Source organism: Porites lutea, chromosome 5, assembly GCF_958299795.1.
Source record: "Porites lutea chromosome 5, jaPorLute2.1, whole genome shotgun sequence".
NCBI classification, from domain to species: Eukaryota; Metazoa; Cnidaria; class Anthozoa; order Scleractinia; family Poritidae; genus Porites; species Porites lutea.
The window spans coordinates 2,492,161-2,512,025 of NC_133205.1; the positions used below are offsets into that span (position 1 = coordinate 2,492,161).

The following is a 19,865-nucleotide window of genomic DNA, read 5'->3' on the forward strand; positions in this document are numbered from 1 at the left end:
TCGCTACGAGATGGCCCTCTCTCGGTGTGTACGGGTAAAGGGGTTTTGAAAACACCAGGGTTTGAAGGAAGGCTTACTGTGTCTTCTTCCCTAACAACTCCTGTCACTCGACCTCTTAGGTTATCACCAAATACAGAATATTACAAATTAACTTAGTTAACATTTTATTGTGCTGACTACTCGTTTTCCATCGTTTGTATACGCGTATTATAAACAGACCAGCATTACTTGAAGGACGGTATGCCCTCCTGACTACGAAAAGAGCACTGAAGTTAGTTACGATGTAAGTTGACGGTTATAACCGAAATATATAACGAAAGTTGTAATACAAATAACTGCAAGTAGGACTATTACACTTCCATACTTATAAAAGGTGCATGGATTCGTTTGCAGAGGCCTTCGAATTTGTCAATACGGGCGGGCACATATCGCCTTTTCTCAACTGAATCCTAGGCTGACTGCAATCCTATATTGTACAAACTATATATATTGAGAATAATTAAGAATTAAGAGCGTTGAACGGATTTCGAAATGCATAAAAGCGCTTTTGAGGCCCCTTGGCATCCCACAATGGTCTTCTTATTTCTCCCAGTGGCCGCGGTATTCACTGCAAATCAGAAAGATCTACTGAAGCACTAAAAATGGGGCCGTGTCGGTGAGTAAAATACAGTCCTAACTTTTGAATCTTATTTGGCTCCCTTAATTAAGGCTGATACAGTCCAATTAACTATGGCTCAAAATGGCTCCGGAAGGGACTTAATCACACTTTGTTCTGCTTGCAGGGCTGAGTTAGCACTTTTGAGGAGTCTATTGCTCTTCTACTGTAGGTTTGCTTAAAAAAAAAATGTATTCTTAATGGTGAGTATTTCGTTGATTATATATAAGTCAGGATAACTGCTAAAATAACTGTTGTTTTACCACTGCAATATGCAGTTAGCTATAAACAACTGGTCAGAAGTGTTCATAAGATTCGAGTCAAAAGTAACGTCATCTCCTTGGTAAGAAGACCAAAGATTGTTTTTTTAGAAGGAGTCTTTCTTTTCAATCATGTCGTCCTCCTGGATGAAAGCGTTTCTTCGGCTCATTTGCTCATCCTTCCCAGTATAGAAATGCTCAACCTTGTTCCTGTTCATGAATTTTCGGGCGAGACGGTACTTAACAGCTAAAACAGCCAGGGCTATGATAGCAATCAGTGCCAGTCCACCACCTGCAGCTGCACCAACAATAAAAGCAATATTTTGGCCTTGCCCAGTACCTACGATATGAAAAATTTCCCTTAGTCGGTGTTAAGGTCGCTTGAACAAGTTTTTTTTTTGTAGCGACACCTTGAGTTACACCTTTGAATCTCTTATACTTAAACAAATTGATCTTTACTGTAAAACCCATCATAACACATGTATTACACATAGACTGAACTTTGTTATGATATTATTTTTTGGGCGATCGGAATAATTATTACGTGACAATAACGTCGCAATAGTTTTAGTTCTAAATCGTATTTTTGCCTTTATCGATATTTTCTTTGGAAATGCTTTACGCTACCTATCGCTGGTTTTCAGTGTCACGCCATTCAAAATAGATCAAAATAAAAATCAAAGCCGTTCAATAGATAAGTCCAGAATCTGGGAAATAAAAAGGAGGTAAATATGCAAAGACCCTCGCCAAGATTCAGGTCAGAGGAATATTTCGTATACGAGGTATCCGAAGAAATGTTTTATCCAAATTTATAGAGATTTGTATGGAGACGCCATGCTGGTGCCCACCTGGATACGCAGCAACATGGCGGACGGAAACCAGCAGAAACATCTGTTACCGAGTTTTGCTACAAAACCGTGAATTTATTCTTCGAGGAACTCATAAACATTAAAGTAATACTTTTCCTACTACATAAACTGTTTATGTAGTAAATTTATGCAACAACTCTCTTGGCCGTCAAGTAAATGCCGCGTCACATAAATGCTTAGAAATTCAAGCGTACTCTATCACAAAACCAAGAACCCTTTTGAAGCGAAAACTTTTATGAAAACTAGTTTTCAGCTACTCTAATACATCGAAAGTAAGATCTCGGTAGCATCGATAGTTTTGTCGTTTGAATTTTAGTGACGTCAAGTGTAAACCAACAATACTTTAGGTACTTGTCTGTGCGACCAAAATCTATAAGAGGAATTTTGAGGTATCTTGGAATTTCTACAAAAAGGGTATATAATATGCATGGACTGAAGGCTGGACTTAATGCAGACAAATTTGCTTTCTTTGAGAGGTTTCCGAAACGTTTTAATCACTCATTCGTTTTGCAAATGACCTTAGTTTATACATTCTACAACCGGCTGAACGTAAGTAGACTTAGGCGCTTTTGAAAAAAACATGACAACATGTGAATCATATTAGTAAAACGCAATGCTGAGCTCTTTTTGGATTTTCTAAGGCTACTTTCACGAAAACAGCGATTAAACCAAAATTCGTCGATAGATTTTCTTTAAAAAAGGTCAGTGCTGCAATTGATCAGTGTACTATAAAATCCCCCGAATTACGTGTCCATTGAACAGATTTTGGTTTAATCGCTGTTTTCGTGAAAGTAGCCTTAGAAAACACAAAAAGAGCTCAGGATTGCGTTTTACTGATTCACATGTTAATATCATAATAAAGTTTAGTCTATGTGTAATACATGTGTTATAATGTTTTTACAATAAAGATCAATTTGTTTAAGTATAAAAGATTCATAGATGGAAGATGTACCTACAAAAATACTGGGTCAAGCCACCTTAAAAGGGTCCAGTCGCTGTAGGAAAACTCACTAAGAAAGATAAAATGTTATAAATTCCTGAAGAAAACTCAGATGCAAGACCAGTATTCGCCTCTTTAGAAATGCCGAGAAGGAAACTGGGCCGAGTCAACTTTCGCAGACTCTTTGGACTGTTAAGTGTAGAAAATATAAAACTGCAAACTGACCCTTACGGCTCAGCAATGAAGAAGTAAACAAAAGAATAACTTGAACAGGGCAAAAAATGGCCAATACCTGACCGGCTTGTCCCCAGTATCACGTTTCCAGGATCCGAGAAACAATTGCTGGTCTAATTTCGCCTACAGTTGCCTTCTCGTTTCCAAAGTGGGGAATGTTGCAAAGAAAATGATGACGCGTACGTGCAAAAAAAACCCAACCAACCAAACAAAGAAAAACAAAAACAGACCACCAAGGAAACAACCTAAGGCTGCCCAGGAGGGGAGTGGGGGAAGTGGTTGATTGGACTGAGCTCAAAACCAACAACAACACAAAAAGTTTTGACCAAGCTTGTTTGCCCATGGCGATAAAGAAGCTAATTAAAAAGCAACGAAGCCAAACAAACTTGACTAATAAGCCATATATGATCAGACTGACTATTTTATCAGGGATAGGGTTATCGTCCGCAGGAATGATCAATTTTACTTGACCTCGGAGCTAGTTTTAAATTAGCTGCCCCGAACCATTATACAATAAAGGCCTATTTACCTCCTTCTCTGGATATCTCTGCGATCTTTATCGGGCCGCTTGTGAGAATATATTTGTTGGTACTTTCGTCGTGTTCTAACTTGTCGTCTATCTCTCTTCTCTTTCTTTTTTTGCTGGTTAAACAACCTCTGCTGCATCTGTGGTGAAAAGAATTGTTCATTAGTTGGTGACAGTGGCCGAGGAAATAATTTAATGTTTCCTGATGATTGATAATACGCCTTTAAAGGGACTGGTTCACGCGCCGTTTGTCTCTTCAGAATAAATTTGTCGGGACAACACTAAATTCGAAATCGCCATTACCCGAACAATTATTGGAAACCCTTCGTTTTATTCGGACATCCGTCGCTTTGGCTGGTCTAGTTATACTTCGGTAGTGGTGATTAACGTGTGGTTGTGTCGTTTGACTGGTTACGGTTTAAGAAGACGCTAAAAATAATGTTTTGATCATGGAGGTTCAGAAGAGCCCCGAGAAGAGCATCGTGGCCGTCCGGCAACAGGACGTTTTCAAGAGTCTCTTGAGATAGAGAAGCTTAGCCTATCGAGCTGGTATGGTTCTAGGAGAAGTGTGTGGCATACGAAAAGAATACACGACTCTTGGAAAGTGGTTAAAGGCATGAGTTCGTTCAACTTTGATTTGATTTTTGACTCCGACCTGTAGTTATACCGCAACAGGCCGCGCGATCTTCACCGATCTGGTACACTTGAAATGTTCCTTGTATCTTTGCTTTACGATCGTATATGTTTAAGAATTGATGTTTTTAAAATAAATTATTGCCTGAATATTCTGTTTATAATCTAGTTTCTTTATGTGTGCTACTCGATAACATTTGTTTTGCGGAACATTGACCCGATGCAACGCGAATGAATTTGTTCATTTGCTGATGAGCAATTGAAGTTTATGCTCAATTAAAGATAGTCTTTATACTCATACGTTGCGTGTTTTTGTCACCAGCCAGGCGCTATTTGTAGGTATTTCTGGGTTTATATAAGGTGAACTGAGAGAACAGTAATAAGATGTTTGTTTACAAATTTTGTTTGCCGATCGGTGACTGTTTTGTTAGCTTGGGTACGACCTAGTAAAAATACACGTTGGTAAATGTTTGTTTCGAAGCAGGACAGGGCTGTAATTCTTATTCTTATCGGCCGCAACATATATTCTGAGGAGTAGCAAAGAATAAACTTGAATTATGGGGATAAATAAAATCAAACCAAATGCCCGGAAATACTCTCGCGTCGCGAACAATTAATTTGAATTTTGTAAATTTACTTGCGTGCATCTAACTCGCTTCCGATTGGTTGAAAAACAATCAGCTACTGTCAGAACTCACACATGCGCATTATCGTGAACCAGTCCCATTAACAGGCGATGAATGAATGAATGATAACTTCATTTATACACAGTTAAAACATCAGTCTAACATACAAAATGAATGAAAAATTATCAAAAGCGGTTTCCATCATTATTTGCCGTGTGGGAGTACTGATCAGAAAACCATCTATGGGAACTTCTCTTAATGAGACCTAAGGAATTTGATGTACGTATAGATGTATGTATTTCCACAGGCGATACTGGGCTGCAGTGGTCAAATGGGTGTTTAGCTAGTCCTACTACTCTTATTCCAAGAAATAAAGAGATAGAGGTGGGTTAGATATCCTAAGAGGGAGGGAAGTACTCCGGAATTTAAGAAAAGGAGATGAGTGAATTCGAAAAGAGCCAAAAAGCAAAATCCCCCCCCCCCCCCCCACAAATGCCTCGGGCATCCAAAGATTTTTGTCCGTCTGGAAGTGACCCATCCCTTCCAGAGAATAGTACAATTAACGGCCCTATTGCAGGGGTTGGGACACGCAATGTCTTCTGGGTGATACATCCGCCATTTTGTCTTTTTTGACGGAGAAATGGGCTGCGCCACAAGTAGCCTAATGAAAATACAGAGTTTCAACGAAACTCTTTAAATTCGCAGCTTTTTTTCTCAGTGTCCACCCATAACGAGAATTTTTCCAGGAGTTATTTGTCTACGCATTATACCACCTTAAGTTCATAGGAAAAATCGATATCCCAAGTAATTAAACAGCATTTCTAGACCTCTTGACAGACGTACCTGGAATTATAATTGTATCTGTAGCAGGCCAACAGCTCGCAGTGAAAGTAAACCACATAATAATCGTTGAAGAACTTGAACGATCTCATTCTAAACTGTTGAGAGCTCGCTGTTGGATAGTACGTATACTCCATAGTTGTATCTCGTGGGCACCTACAATTGGTTGTCATGGCGACACAGACATCATTAACAATTATTGGACGAGATTGAGCACCGTGATTTGTCAGTGGCGAGTAGATCATTACTGATTATTAAATATTATTGATCTGCGAGACTCTGAAAAATCACGTTATTTTGCGATATAACCGATATAACTTATCATTTGATCACCGAGTTTGCGCTTTTGTTATTTGCGAATCGAAGCGATCTGCCATTTTCACGCAAAAGCGATTCGCAAGAAGGAGAAAAGCGTCCTCGACCAATGAAAAGGAAGAAAAAGTTGCATCGAATTATAATACAGTTCATTGATGCAAAAACAAAAATAGGTGCACAAACGTAAATGTACATAAATACTGATAAGAAGATTGATTTTTAAGATTGTAATCTTGTTTTATACCTACCCATTCTGTATAACAGTGTACTGCGGCAAGGAGTAAAAATTTCCATATCTCGTAGCCTTGCAGTTTTCGGCCATTATCACTAGGTCAGCACTAGACTCCACACTGTACTTCACATAAAGGAACTCGTTTGAAGGGATAGATATTGGGTAGTCGTTTTCAGTGTAAGGCGTGGCAAAGGCCGCAGTCCTGTAAAAGTCCATTCTAAAAGTGAAGTTCCCATATCCAGCTAAAATAAATAAAAAAAAAGGACATAAGTGTGGTTTTTATGGGAATGGGGTAGCCTCCTCCATAGGTTTTCACATAATCACTTTAGATGGGAGATAACAGCGCGATTTCACCGCTTAATGCTACTCTTTTCTTGAAAGCAACTGAGGCGATAGCAGAGTTAACTATCGAAAAGGTCTTGGTGTGAAGTATAAGACGCGTATCCATGTATTTCTGGCGTGGAGATCAGAGACCTTCGGAGAGATAAGAGACCTTTGGAAAGGCTAAGATTTTGAAGGTAAGGAAAAGCTTAGTTTTGTGTGGCAATAACACCCTAATTCCAAATGGCCGGTGACTCGGATCTCGGGCAAAAATTTGTACATTAAAATGTCTTTTAAAATCTCTCAATAAATGGCCTGGTATCGATTTTTTTCATTACTTCAAAATGGTCGCTTCTGTAAGTTCACGTTTCATCAGCAAAAATATACGGTCACCCCAAAGTCGTTTCTTATGAGGCCACTACTCCAGGCCTTTTAAAATAACTCAAGCATGTTTGATCGAATAAAATAACTGCGAAAAAAAAAGGGGGGAAATACGTGGGAAATGTCATTTCACCGAAATGCCTTCCTTACGAGCACTATAAGTATTCGAGGTTTACTTATGTGAGAACTACCTGTTCAATATCGCGATCTGAATGTATAAAGAAGAGAAAGAACTGATTAATCAAAGCACCTTCTGATCCAATGAAAACTTGTTGCGTTTGGAATTGAACGCTTAGCATTTTCTTTCTGGAATAGCTGCAGTGAAATCGAAGATTAATGTCGTGCGTTCGGGTGATAACGTTGCCAGTAATCACTGCATCTACACGGATTTCATTCCAGAAGATTAATGCATCCTCTGTTTCATTAACCAGTGTCCCGCAGGCATTCAGATTGGTGCTGATTGAAACATGTGTTGAATTTTGAGTGGCCCTGTAGTTAAGAAAGATAAAAAAAAACACCAACAACTGAACAAATTATCAAAAATTCATAAAGAAAATACAAAGGAAATGTTGGTAACTCTGATAGAAGGAGGTTGCGTTGTTGCCCCGAATTTCACAAGAAAACAATAAAGAATTCCAGGATAATTCTAAAGGCAAGTAAATCTCACAGTTCGCGAGCGTGTTTTATGTAGACGTTTGGCTCAACTGTGTTTTTCAACTTGCCTAAAAAAATACACAAAACATGTAGAGATATCAAAGAAGTATCTTAAATTTCATGGGTTCATCACGATGCACCGGCTTTACCTGCACGAAGAATAGCGTAGGTGAAGGTTATTGGCATCAAAAAACGGAAATGTCTCCTTCTTTAAAGAAATGGTCATGTTGTCCTCGTCACATGTCACTGTCGCTCCAGGTTCTGGAATACACGAAAAACCGAACGGAGTTTGATACGGGGAATAAAACGTGTCATAGACCACATTTAAGTAATCTTTATGTCAATGCTTTTTGATGGAAATAATTAAAAATCATTCACTGAAGTTTAGAGAGGAAGTGACAGGTCAATATTGCATTTCTATTGCTTCAGGTGAGGAGCGTTGACCTGTCATCCGGGACATCAAAATGTAGATTCTTAAGTCATGAAAGCGAGGCCCGAGGCCTCTTTGTGCGCTTTTAAAAGAAACTCACCTCAACTAAGATCTATTATATAGATCTACTAAGATCTATGTAATAAATCTTAATAGATCAACTAAGATCTATTACATAGGGTACCTGAGTTAACTTACTTTTTTTATGCTTTCGACAAAGCAAAAGGAAATAAAAAAAGAGACAAAACAGCAACAACAACAAAACAAAACCCAAATAAACACACTGAAACAGCAAAACAAAATCATAAAAACCGCTTTTCATTCCATGATGGATGTCTCATCTCTTTTCATGTCCCCCAAACACTGAGCTTTGCTAAATCTGCACTCCCAACAGCATCACAAATACTGACCTTCATCTCAAATACTGCATGTTTATTGCAGATAAAGCACGTTCCTTAGAATCCCTAGTTAAAAATGTACTGCAGGATTAATTGAATGGGCAATCTCCTTAAGCTGAAAGAGCCTTCATACTTACCAACACAAGTTAAGTTGTTGGATGCCATAGTTGTCCGCTCAGGGCATCCACAGAAAAATGATCCAGGAATATTGTAGCAGTAATGACTACAGCCACCATTGTTTGTTGAACATTCGTCAATATCTATAATGAAGAGTACAGCGATTAAACCGATGAGTCTCTATCCTAAACAGAAATGTTTAATTACTGCCATTGCCGCAAACTTGTAAAAAAAAATCGGTGGACACGTTAGACCCATTTTTGCACGGTAAAATATTGTTATCTGCTACATGTAATTTGTTTTTACATTCTGGCTGGTAACTGGACAAAGGTGATAGGCTTGTCATCAGAAATTGTTGGGTACGGTTATTTGCAAGTTTGGTTCGACCGTATCAAGCCAACATTTCACCCTAATGCGCTGACCAATAAAAGTCCGAAAGAAATAACTCGCTGCGCTTTCCAGATAGCCTTATCTAAAGCAAACAAGAAGTAAAAAAATATTATTAATACTACTAATAATTATAATTAAATATAAATTATAATTATCATAAAAATTATCCCAGAATCCTTTGAGGCAATCTTTTTTGAAAGCTTTATAACTTTGACAATTTAATACGTAGAAGAATGTCAGACCACAACAACATTTGCCATAGAATATCTTCTCATGTCACGTCTAGGGTGATGACGCCATCAGTCACGTGACCATAGCTAAATTAGGGTTTTCTGTTGCTGTGACAAGATTTCATCATTGGATTAAAATAAAATAGCATATTTCAGGTTTTGGTTGTGTGGAGCATTTAAAAATAACCAGTTTACGTCCGGAATTTAAAATTAAAGGGGGTAATGAACATGAGCGAAAAAGTCGGGAAACTAGGCCGAGGGCTGTAGAGAGTTGACGTTTCAACACAAGGCAGAGAAAATTTGCAGGAAAGTAATGTTCTACCTGACAATTTTTTTCATTGCCAAAAGAGGGACATGGCGTCATCAGTCACGTGATCAGAGCGTTTTGAATATTTTAGTTCGTTTTTAAAGTACATTTTTCGCCATAAAGCTGCAAGTTTTTGTTGTTTTTCTCTACAAATCTTTACACTGTATTACCCCTGAGTAATTATTATCCATTTTCAAAGCAGAAGCAAACGAAAACTGAGCCAGAAGTTTAAAAGTTGCGTAAATTGACCGATATTGCAAATTAAAATCGAAAAAGGAGACCTACTTTTGAGACTTTTGTAAAATCCTTTTTAACTTAACTGTTTGTTTGCCGAAATAAATGTTCAACGTTTGTTAATAAAGGAGAACTTTCAAAGCTTAAAGGATGTATTTGGCGGCCATATTGTTTTTCTTCATTCTGGGGAGAGAGATCATGTAGCAGTTCTTCTAACGCTAAAAGCCAAATGGTTTGCTACTCTAACCTAAAAAAATGGAAATAATGATAAACAATGTTGTGTTAATGTTTTCCCCGACCGATGGGAAGACACCTCACGAGCAGGGAGAGAATCGTACGGTCATACTGTTCAGTCGGTAGCCGCGAGATCGATAGTTCATAAATTTCTTAAACGTTCCCCGGCATGGACCAAGCCTGAAAGAGTATTAATGGGTTTATTGTGAGCTTCACGTCTGGCTTCAATCAGTTAAAGATTTAATTCTACACGGGAACCGAAAAGTCTTCCTTAAAAACTGTCAATCACCATAGAGAACGAATATATACCTCTTTAATTGTCAGCCCTTACCGAGGTGGTCCAGTGGATAGAGGCGTTCACTTTTAGTTTTAACGTATTTGGAGGGTCCAGGTTCGAATCCCCTTGAAGCAAATTATTCGTGACCTTTTTTTTCTTTTTTTTTTTTACTCTCTTTTTTACCTGTGTGGTGCATATAGCTAGTAACATAATGTGGTAACTTGAAAGCAAAATTTACAGGAATATATAAAAAAATGCCATATGTATCATAGCGCATCTACTGGTATTTACTATAGTAATACTGGACACTGTTACCATTACCCAGTTCAAACGTCGAATTTCACAGGTGCCTAATTTAATTCGGAGGTAACTGCTTTGAGATGCGACGTCTGAATCAACAGTTTCAAATTAAATACGACTTTGCCGAATCTGCGACTGATTACAGTCGAAAATTCGACTTAGGTTCAACATTTGATTTAGAAGTCACATTTCACATGTGCCGAATATAATGCATTAATTATAGAAACCCTTATCCATATTGGGAAGAATTGTTTCTAGAGACTGGGAATATTTACAAAAAATGGATTTAAATTTGGCACCACTATATCCGACGTCTGAATCAACTGCCGTATTTAATTATTTTCTTCGACTGAAATAGGTGTTCGGCACTCATAAGAAATTCCACGTTTGAAAGGGGCCTAACATGACATAAATTTCAGCTTAGTGGTTTGCGGGCTGATCGTTATTAAGCTACTTGTTTTTTTCTTTCAGTAAGAGCAATTCCTATCTCTTTGTAAATCCATTTTATTAATCGGTTTGCGCCACGACTTAAGAATCAGCTGTAATAGTTGATTTTGTATGTCACTGGACATGGTTTTGTGTATAAAGAAGAGCGATCAATTTTCATCCACTCATTTCAATAAAAGAAAATGGCATCACTTCTCACTATAACGGACAACCTCGAACCGTGACTTCGTCGTATAAATTTGCGGCACCGAAGAAAGACGAAAAAGCTAAACCCTTTTTGATCAAATTATTTTAAGGTTTAAACTCGAAGCTTTATATAGCGTAAAATAATTATAATTTACTTTTACCGGTATCACTTGTAATAATAATAATAATAATAATAATAATAATAATAATAATAATAATAATAATAATAATAATAATGGTTTATTAACAGATCCACTGGGTGACTCTTCCCTGTTAAAGTACATCTGTTCAATAGGCCATTTCCGAGTTCCCCCGGGCCTCTGTTTCAAAACGAGGGTAGGTGATCAGCCTTTGATATAGAAATTATTTTTCATTCTCATGCAAATAAAACTCATTTTCACAAGAAAGGTTGTGCACCTAGCCTCATTTTGAACGTGAGGGTTTTTGGAACTCGGAAGTGGCCTATTACAATTAAAAATAAATCAAATTAACTAATTTGCAAATTATGCAATATACAATTAAAAGTAGAGGCAGGATTAACAGAATCGAAATTACAGTAAAACTAACTTATCACTCTGTACTCTGTTACATAAAAAATTACTTGAAAGACTTAAAAAGGTTCTGTAGTCTTTACAGTTTCTAATAGTTTCTGGTAGATTGTTAAATAGCTTCGACGCATTATCTTGGAATGTGTCGTTTTCGGTTAGGACCACTAATCTAATTGAATTGCTTGAGCGCAGTTCCTTGCGGCATTCCTGTTTTATTATTTTAAGATAATCTGGCCAAGTCTCAGTGTTATGCAAACCTTTAAAGCACGATTTCAGGAGGTTTAAATCTCTTCTCTCATTGATTGGAACCCATCCAATTTTAAGTACATCCCGAAAGTTCTTAACATAGTGACCGAGTACAAAACTTGCGGCAGCAAATTGAGCTTGTTGCAAACGGCGAAGTAAGAATTGTGGGAGAGGGCAAAAAAACAGATCGGCATAATCTAGTTTTGACAAAATCAATGTTTCTGCTAGTTGCTTTCTAAGCTCATATTTGGGGAGATATTTCAGTTTTCTTAGTATTGATAGAGTGGTGTAGCATCCAGATACCGTGTGCATGATGTGATCACTCCACTTAAGATGTTCATTGATGTGAACTACAAGCAGTTTGCGAGATTTAATACGTTCTAGTTTATAACCACTGACTGCGATGTTAGGATCATACTAGTCCAGGTGATGCACTCTGGACATTTGCGGGGTGGATAGGATCATAACCTTGGTTTTGTCGTTGTTAAAGGCGAGGTAACTCCCCTTAGACCAGACACTTACTTTATTAATGGATTGGTAGATAGTGTTTCTACAGTCATTTAGGTCAGATATTTTGGCATGATCATAGATTGTTGTATCGTCCGCATACTGGAAGCATTTGACATTTACGTTCTCCTGAAGATCAACAACATTTAAATTGAATGACACCGGGCCCAAGATGGATCCTTGGGGAATCCCAAAATTCACGTTTTTAACCTCTGAGCACGTGTTATCGATCTGTACTAATTGTTTACGATGCATGACATAAATGAGTGTCCATATCAGAAAGTCTCTAGAGAAACCTAGTTTACTCATCTTGGTGATAAGATAGCGTGGCACTCCCGATTCCATTTCATTTTTCCCCATACAATGCATTAATAGTTTACCAGAATTGGTGGTCATAAAACTACTGTTTCTCTCTCTCTAATCATTGTGTCAATAAATAAGAGAAGATAATAAAGGCACTCGTGCGTTTATTGTGTTCAAGACTTATCAAGGGACTCACCTACGCATGATTTTCCATCAGACGACAGTTGATACCCGCTGACACAAGAACAGCTATAGCTTCCTGGGGTATTTGTACAGATTTGATCACAGTCCGCTGGCACATGAAACAGAAAGTCCACAGCAACTGGTACTGCATGCGAACTAAATGGTGCATATCCTGAAGACGAATAAACAAACCGAAAAACTAAATAATCAAGTACAAAATCACAACGCGATTCCCTAAACAAAAGGTCAGCTCTGTAAAACTAAAATGTCGCGAGAACTAAGAAGTCAGATTTTTGTACGGCACGTATCAAAGCGCAAGGTTATTTGGGAGATTCGACAGAGCTTTCGCAGAGTATGGTTGGAGCGATAAGTCAATTCCAATATCCGACATAGACGGGGAAGTTTTGATTACCCAACATGTAACGTATCAGAATCGCCAGTGACCACAAAGCTTTGAAAAGTAGTAGGGATGACTTTCTGACTAACTGACGGAGAATCATTTTTCAATCGTGCCAATGCACAACGACTTTCGGAATCCATTATAGACTCAAACGACGCACTTGCACGGACTGATGGTGAGATACTTTCAGACTGACTTTGTGAGTTTAGGGCACTTTGACTTGTTGAAACACTTCCTGACTAAAAGATAAAATAAACTGTATCGATCGATAAACCTGCTAACATATTAGATAAAAAAATACTTGAGAAGCCCGCTCAACACCATTTTTCTTAACGTGGAAGACATTTTGGATAAACTAGCGTTAGAGTAGCTCCAAAGTTTTAACTGTGTCGACTATCAGAGAAACATTTTTGTGATGTCGAAGCCAATGGATAAAGAAGCACTTTGCTTGAACTGAAGCAGAGAACTTAGTGACTAAAATTGCAGGGTACTCACCAGAAATGCTGGGACTGATTGACGGCAAGAGACTTTTTGAGACTGAAAAGCTTGGACTTGTTGACACGCTTGCAGAAGTGCTTACTGTAACAGAAAAAAGCTACCAACATCACTAATATCGTACTAAGTAGGAGCTCTAAACAACATAAAAGAAGCCTTTAATACCAAGCTAGAAATTACGTAAACCTTCAGAGTTTGCAAAGTGGAAGGAGTCCGTAAATTTCTAGACTAACCTAGCGTTGATTAGCTCCAAAGTTTCAACATTGACCAAATCACTAACTGTCTGGGACAGTTTTTCTTCATTTGTCATGGCTTCGTCGCCAATTGGTGAGGCACTTTCTCATTCTTTTCTTGATCTGAGGAAAGGCGTTAACCCATTCACCTCTCATGATCAACCGCTAGTAACCGCCCTTGCGTACCCATGTTCTTTGTACCGTCTGTGATGTCATCACTTTTAACGGGCAAAGACAACATCGTCATCCGACTTGTGCATGGGGAAACGATCTTCAAAGACCATACCCAAATCACGATTCATCCAAACAGAGGACGGAGAAAAGAGACCATGTAAAGAAGACCCAAAATTTCCAATAAAAATATCGTTCCACTACCCACTTGCACTTATCATTCCATCTAATCTGGCTACGATCCTACAGGATTTCCCACAAACTTTAATTTCCCCACCTCAATTAAGCATTAAGTAAATACTCCGCAAAAGAACAAAAAAGACAGGAAAAAAAAGACTCACAAGATAAGCTTGCGCTGATTGATGGTGAGACACTTGAAGACTCGCTTGTTAAGACTGAGAAGCTTACACTTCTGGGCACGCTTGCTGAAGTACCCACTGAAAGAGAAAGCAAACTAACCTATGGTGTATATCCATAATTATACTCAAGAATACTAAACACCATAGTTTATTAACTAGGGTGACATTTTGAATGAATCTGGCGTGAGATAGCTCCAAAGGCTCAACTGTCGACTTAATCAGCTGACTAAATGACTGACAGACTCTCAGAAAAACATATTTTGGATCGTGGACCCTAATGGATTATAAGGGAGCATATTGCTTGAAATGAAGCAGCGAACTTCAGAAAGTGACTAAAACTGCAGAGTACTAACCTGAAGCGCTGGGACTAATGGACAGCGAGAGGCTTGTATATTGTAGACACGCTTTTTGAGACTGAAAAGCTTGGACTTGGTGACGGGCTTACAGAAGTGTTAAATAAAATAGAAACCAACATCTGATGCAGTTCTAAGTAGAACTGAAGCTCTAAACCCATAAAAGTATTGACTGATGAGCGGGAAAGGGGGGGGGGGGGCATTATACAAGAAACGTTTGACAAGCTGGGGGACATACAAATTCCAAATGACTCTTCCTCAAATCTCATCAGCCCCCTCCTGTCATATAAAAATGAACAATCCCTAAATTAAACGTTTAACATCAAGCTAGAAGTACATGAAACTTTAGAGATTGCAAGTGGAAAAACAGTTAAATTCTAGATAATGGATGAAGCGTTGAGTATACCTCCGAAGCTTCAGCTGTGAGTGAAAAACAAAATATCTCAAAACATCTTTTCTTCACTTATGTTTACGACTTCATCGCCAATAGAACGAGACACTTTATCATACGCCGATTAATTTCTAAATGCACTTTATCACGTGATTTAAATAACTTGGACTATTGTAAAAGATTTTCGTGGTGAAATGACCTTTTGTCTTTAACAAGGTAAGAAAATGAATGGATCAAGTCTTATACCTCTAGGAAACTTCCTATAATGTCCTATCCCCGGATTTGTCACTACCTTTTTAGAGATTTACAATACATGCTTAGTAATAAGTTCTCACGCATGTTTAAACAATCTGGATACGTTTGTAAATGGATAGATGTTGTAGTTGTGAGAACAGCCGTACATGTCAGTTAATTCTGTATTTAACCGAAACAAAACGTTGGCAACCCACCCCGTGGAAGCCACCGCCTTTCCTCGTTTCTCGCCGCTATCGACGCAAACCACATGCAAGCGCTGGAAATGAAAAATTCTTAGCTCCGCTTGTAATAAGGTCTTTACTCGAGGAAATAGGCACCCTTATAAAAAGCTGTGCTTGCATCAATAGTCAAAACCAGACTAAACAGAGACCTGTTTGCGATCACTACTTACTTGAGCAAACGACAGATGCATCTTCACCGTGACTACAGTCATGTGAGCCCCATCCACTATGCGAGCAATTTACAATGGAAGTTTCACTTCCCATACAGTTGACATCGTCCAACCAAATTTGACCGCTTCCAGAGCCAAAATGTGCAGAACTATGAGCGCTAACAGCACCAGAGTATCCAAGTTCACGACATACGACTCTTGCATCGTTTAAATCCCAGCTGTCATCACACACAGTTCCCCAGTTGCCGTTGTAAAAAATTTCAACTCTTCCTTCTCCGTTCCAGCTTCCACCAACAAGTCTCAGTCCTGCGAAAACAAAATTACAGACCATCTGATGTTACCCTAGAGAACTGTTTCTTTTAAATATCGCGCTGTCCGCGTACACATGCGTGTATCACTAATAAAAGACAAAAGGCCAATTCCCTTGAGAACTTCACGTGATCTGAACTCACCATCCAAGCTTTGACTGATTGATACACTCGCCGACACGATTACTGGAAAATAAATAGATAATATTAATAGCGATAATAATGATGATAACAGACAAGCAAAATGCGTTAACCAGGGAAAAAATCAATATCATACTTAGGCGAACTAAACACGTCATCCTTTGTAGATTATCAAAGTAGAACTACACTATCTTACACATGCCACGCGAGAAGTTTTGAAGGTTTGATTTTCCAATTCTTAAAATCACTGTTTCGATGTACAATGACAACTTATTTTCAGATCTGGAAACCAATGAAGAAATTTTTAGACTTACCCGACACTCCAGTTGGACTAATTGATGGCGATACAATCGCTGAAGTGCCTGCTATAAGAGAAAATTAGCAGAGAAACAAACAAGAAGTAAGGGAAAATGGTCGTATAAACGTTTTGACGTGGTCGTATTTTGATTGTCCCTTATATAATGGCAATCCAATGTAATTGATTTTTCAATTCAAACCGTTTTGACGCGACTTAAATCTCTTTCAGTACCCTTACTTAAACGTTGAACATCAAGCTAGAAGTACATAAACCTTTAGACTTTAATTTGCAAGTGTAAGGCCCGTAAAAATTCTAGATAATGGATGAAGCGTTGAGTATATACCTCTGAAGCCTTAACTGTGACTGAATAACAAAGTATCTGGGAAATTCTTTTTCTTCATATATTTTTAGACTTCGTCGCCAATAGAACGAGGCACTTTTTCATACCGCCGTAAACTGCTAAATGCAATTATCAAGAGATTTATATAATCTGGACAATTGAAGAAGATTTTCCTCTCAACTTTACAGTTATAATAACCAATTCTTTTGGAAAGTGAAGTAACTAGAAAACAACAAGAACTTAGCAATGTCCAAAACGACCATTAATAAAATAAATTGACCCTAAAGTGAATAAGAAATTTTCAGGAACGTGCTTGGATCGTATTACATGTAACTTACTTAAACAAACGACCCCTGCATCCTCATTGTGATTGCAGTTATGTGAACCCCATCCATTGTGAGGACAATTCTCAATGGAATCTTCACTTCCCGCACAGTTGACATTGTCCAGCCAGATTTGACCACTTCCAGCACCAAAGTGGGCGGACTGTGGAGCACTAAAAGCGCCAGAATATCCCAGCTCACGGCATACGACTCGGGCATTATTCAGATTCCAGATGTCATCGCATACAGTTCCCCATGCACCGTTGTAGAATACCTCTACTCTCCCCTCACCGTTCCAGCTTCCTCCGACAAGTCTCACTCGCTCTGTAAAAGTCGAATTTCTTACAATCAAAGACTGTCGGTTGTGGGTGCAAATCGAGGGGGAATTAAACCAATAATAACCTATAATATCAAGCATGTGTCACAGAGATGGAGCCTATGCAACTGAGACGAGGGCACTACTCGTGTACTTACTTGAACAAACGACCGATGCGTCTTCATGGTGACCGCAGTTATGTGAACCCCATCCATAGTGCGGACAATTCTCAATGGAATCTTCACTTCCCGCACAGTTGACATCGTCCAGCCAGATTTGACCACTTCCAGCACCAAAGTGGGCGGACTGTAGAGCACTAGCAGCATCAGGATAACCAAGTTCGCGACATGCGACTCTTGCATCGTCCATATCCCAGCTGTCATCGCACACAGTTCCCCAGCTGTCGCTATACAATATCTCTACTCGTCCCTCTCCGTTCCAGTTTCCTCCAACAAGTCTCAGTCCTGGAAAGTCGAAGATAGGCATTGTAGAGTCAAGGACTACCTATTGAGGGGTGAGTGCCACTGAACGAATAAGTTATCGTTTTCAAGATCTTGAGTCTTACAGTGCAACAATTTCAGTATCTATATTATCTTAAACAAAGCAGTGAGTGTTAGGGACGGGCAGCCTAAATTTGTCGGTGGTACCAACATTTTGTTAAAAATATCTTTTTTGTCATGTTAAAAGTAATAATTCTGTGTGGGAAACGAGTGATGATAATATTAATGAGAAATGACCTTTTGTCTTTAACAAGGTAAGAAAATGAATAGATCAAGTCTTATACCTCTAGGAAACTTCCTATAATTTCCTATCCCCGGATTTGTCACTACCTTTTTAGAGATTTACAATACATGCTTAGTAATAAGTTCTCACGCATGTTTAAACAATCTGGATACGTTTGTAAATGGATAAGTGTTGTAGTTGTGAGAACAGCCGTACATGTCAGTTTATTCTGTCTTTAACCGAAACAAACCGTTGGCAACCCACCCCGTGGAAGCCGCCGCCTTTCCTCGTTTCTCGCCGCTATCGACGCAAACCACATGCAAGCGCTGGAAATGAAAAATTCTTAGCTCCGCTTGTAACAACGTAAAGGCCCTTTACAAGAGGGGATAGGCACCCTTATAAAAAGCGGTACTTGCATCAATAGTCAAAACCAGACTAAACAGAGACCTGTTTGCGATCACTACTTACTTGAGCAAACGACAGATGCATCTTCACCGTGATTACAGTTATGTGAGCCCCATCCGCCATGCGAGCAATTTACAATGGAAGTTTCACTTCCAATACAGTTGACATCGTCCAACCAAATTTGACCGCTTCCAGAGCCAAAATGTGCAGAACTATGAGCGCTAACAGCACCAGAGTATCCAAGTTCACGACATACGACTCTTGCATCGTTTAAATCCCAGCTGTCATCACACACAGTTCCCCAGTTGCCGTTGTAAAAAATTTCAACTCTTCCTTCTCCGTTCCAGCTTCCACCAACAAGTCTCAGTCCTGCCAAAAGAAAATTACAGACCATCTGATGTTACCCTAGAGAACTGTTTCTTTTAAATATCGCGCTATCCACGTACACATGCGTGTATTATTAATAAAAGACAAAAGGAAAATTCCCTTGAGAACTTCACGTGGTCTGAACTCACCATCCAAGCTTGGACTGATTGATACACTCGCGGACACGCTTACTGGAAAATAAATAGATAATATTAATAGCGATAATAATGATGATAACACACAAGCAAAATGCGTTAACCAGGGAAAAAATCAATATCATACTTAGGCGAACTAAACACGTCATCCTTTGTAGATTATCAAAGTAGAACTACACTATCTTACACATGCCACGCGAGAAGTTTTGAAGGTTTGTTTTTCCAATTCTTAAAATCACTGTTTCGATGTACAATGACAACTTATTTTCAGATCTGGAAACCGATGAAGAAATTTTTAGACTTACCCGACACTCCAGTTGGACTGATTGATGGCGATACAATCGCTGAAGTGCCTGCTATAAGAGAAAATTAGCAGAGAAACAAACAAGAAGTAAGGGAAAATGGTCGTATAAACGTTTTGACGTGGTCGTATTTTGATTGTCCCTTATATAATGGTAATCCAATGTAATTGATTTTTTAATTCAAACCGTTTTGACGCGACTTAAATCTCTTTCAGTACCCTTACTTAAACGTTGAACATCAAGCTAGAAGTACATAAACCTTTAGACTTTAATTTGCAAGTGTAAGGCCCGTAAAAATTCTAGATAATGGATGAAGC

General features: G+C 38.6%; 2 protein-coding genes across 2 annotated transcripts in view; both read right to left on the minus strand.

The window, feature by feature from the left end:
- Positions 1-162: 162 nt before the first annotated feature.
- LOC140936436 (ZP domain-containing protein-like) lies at positions 163-14,599 on the minus strand. Its single transcript, XM_073385909.1, has 10 exons — positions 14,464-14,599; positions 13,719-13,802; positions 12,837-12,995; positions 8,452-8,574; positions 7,636-7,747; positions 7,083-7,321; positions 6,147-6,372; positions 5,587-5,739; positions 3,488-3,624; positions 163-1,255 (listed from the first exon to the last, which is right to left on the minus strand). The coding sequence occupies exons 4-10, from the start codon at positions 8,477-8,479 to the stop codon at positions 1,023-1,025; spliced, it is 1,128 nt and encodes a 375-aa protein (XP_073242010.1). The 5' UTR covers positions 8,480-8,574; positions 12,837-12,995; positions 13,719-13,802; positions 14,464-14,599; the 3' UTR covers positions 163-1,022.
- Positions 12,814-19,865, minus strand: part of LOC140936811 (scavenger receptor cysteine-rich domain-containing protein DMBT1-like) — a 35,042-nt gene continuing 27,990 nt past the window's right edge. The window contains exons 23-27 of the mRNA XM_073386312.1: positions 18,789-19,094; positions 17,756-18,061; positions 17,297-17,605; positions 15,872-16,177; positions 12,814-12,995 (exon numbers count right to left, since the gene is read on the minus strand). Coding sequence (XP_073242413.1) covers positions 12,814-12,995; positions 15,872-16,177; positions 17,297-17,605; positions 17,756-18,061; positions 18,789-19,094 — 1,409 coding nt within the window. The remainder of the gene's footprint in view (positions 12,996-15,871; positions 16,178-17,296; positions 17,606-17,755; positions 18,062-18,788; positions 19,095-19,865) is intronic.

Excerpts from the sequence above, each read along its gene's own strand:
- LOC140936436 (XM_073385909.1), bottom strand. The coding sequence starts at position 8,479 with ATGGCATCCAACAACTTAACTTGTGTTG. Across the intron at positions 7,322-7,635 it reads CTACGCTATTCTTCGTGCAG|GGCCACTCAAAATTCAACAC; the intron begins GTAAAGCCGGTG and ends TCTTAACTACAG. Across the intron at positions 3,625-5,586 it reads AGATACAATTATAATTCCAG|ATGCAGCAGAGGTTGTTTAA; the intron begins GTACGTCTGTCA and ends TTTTCACCACAG.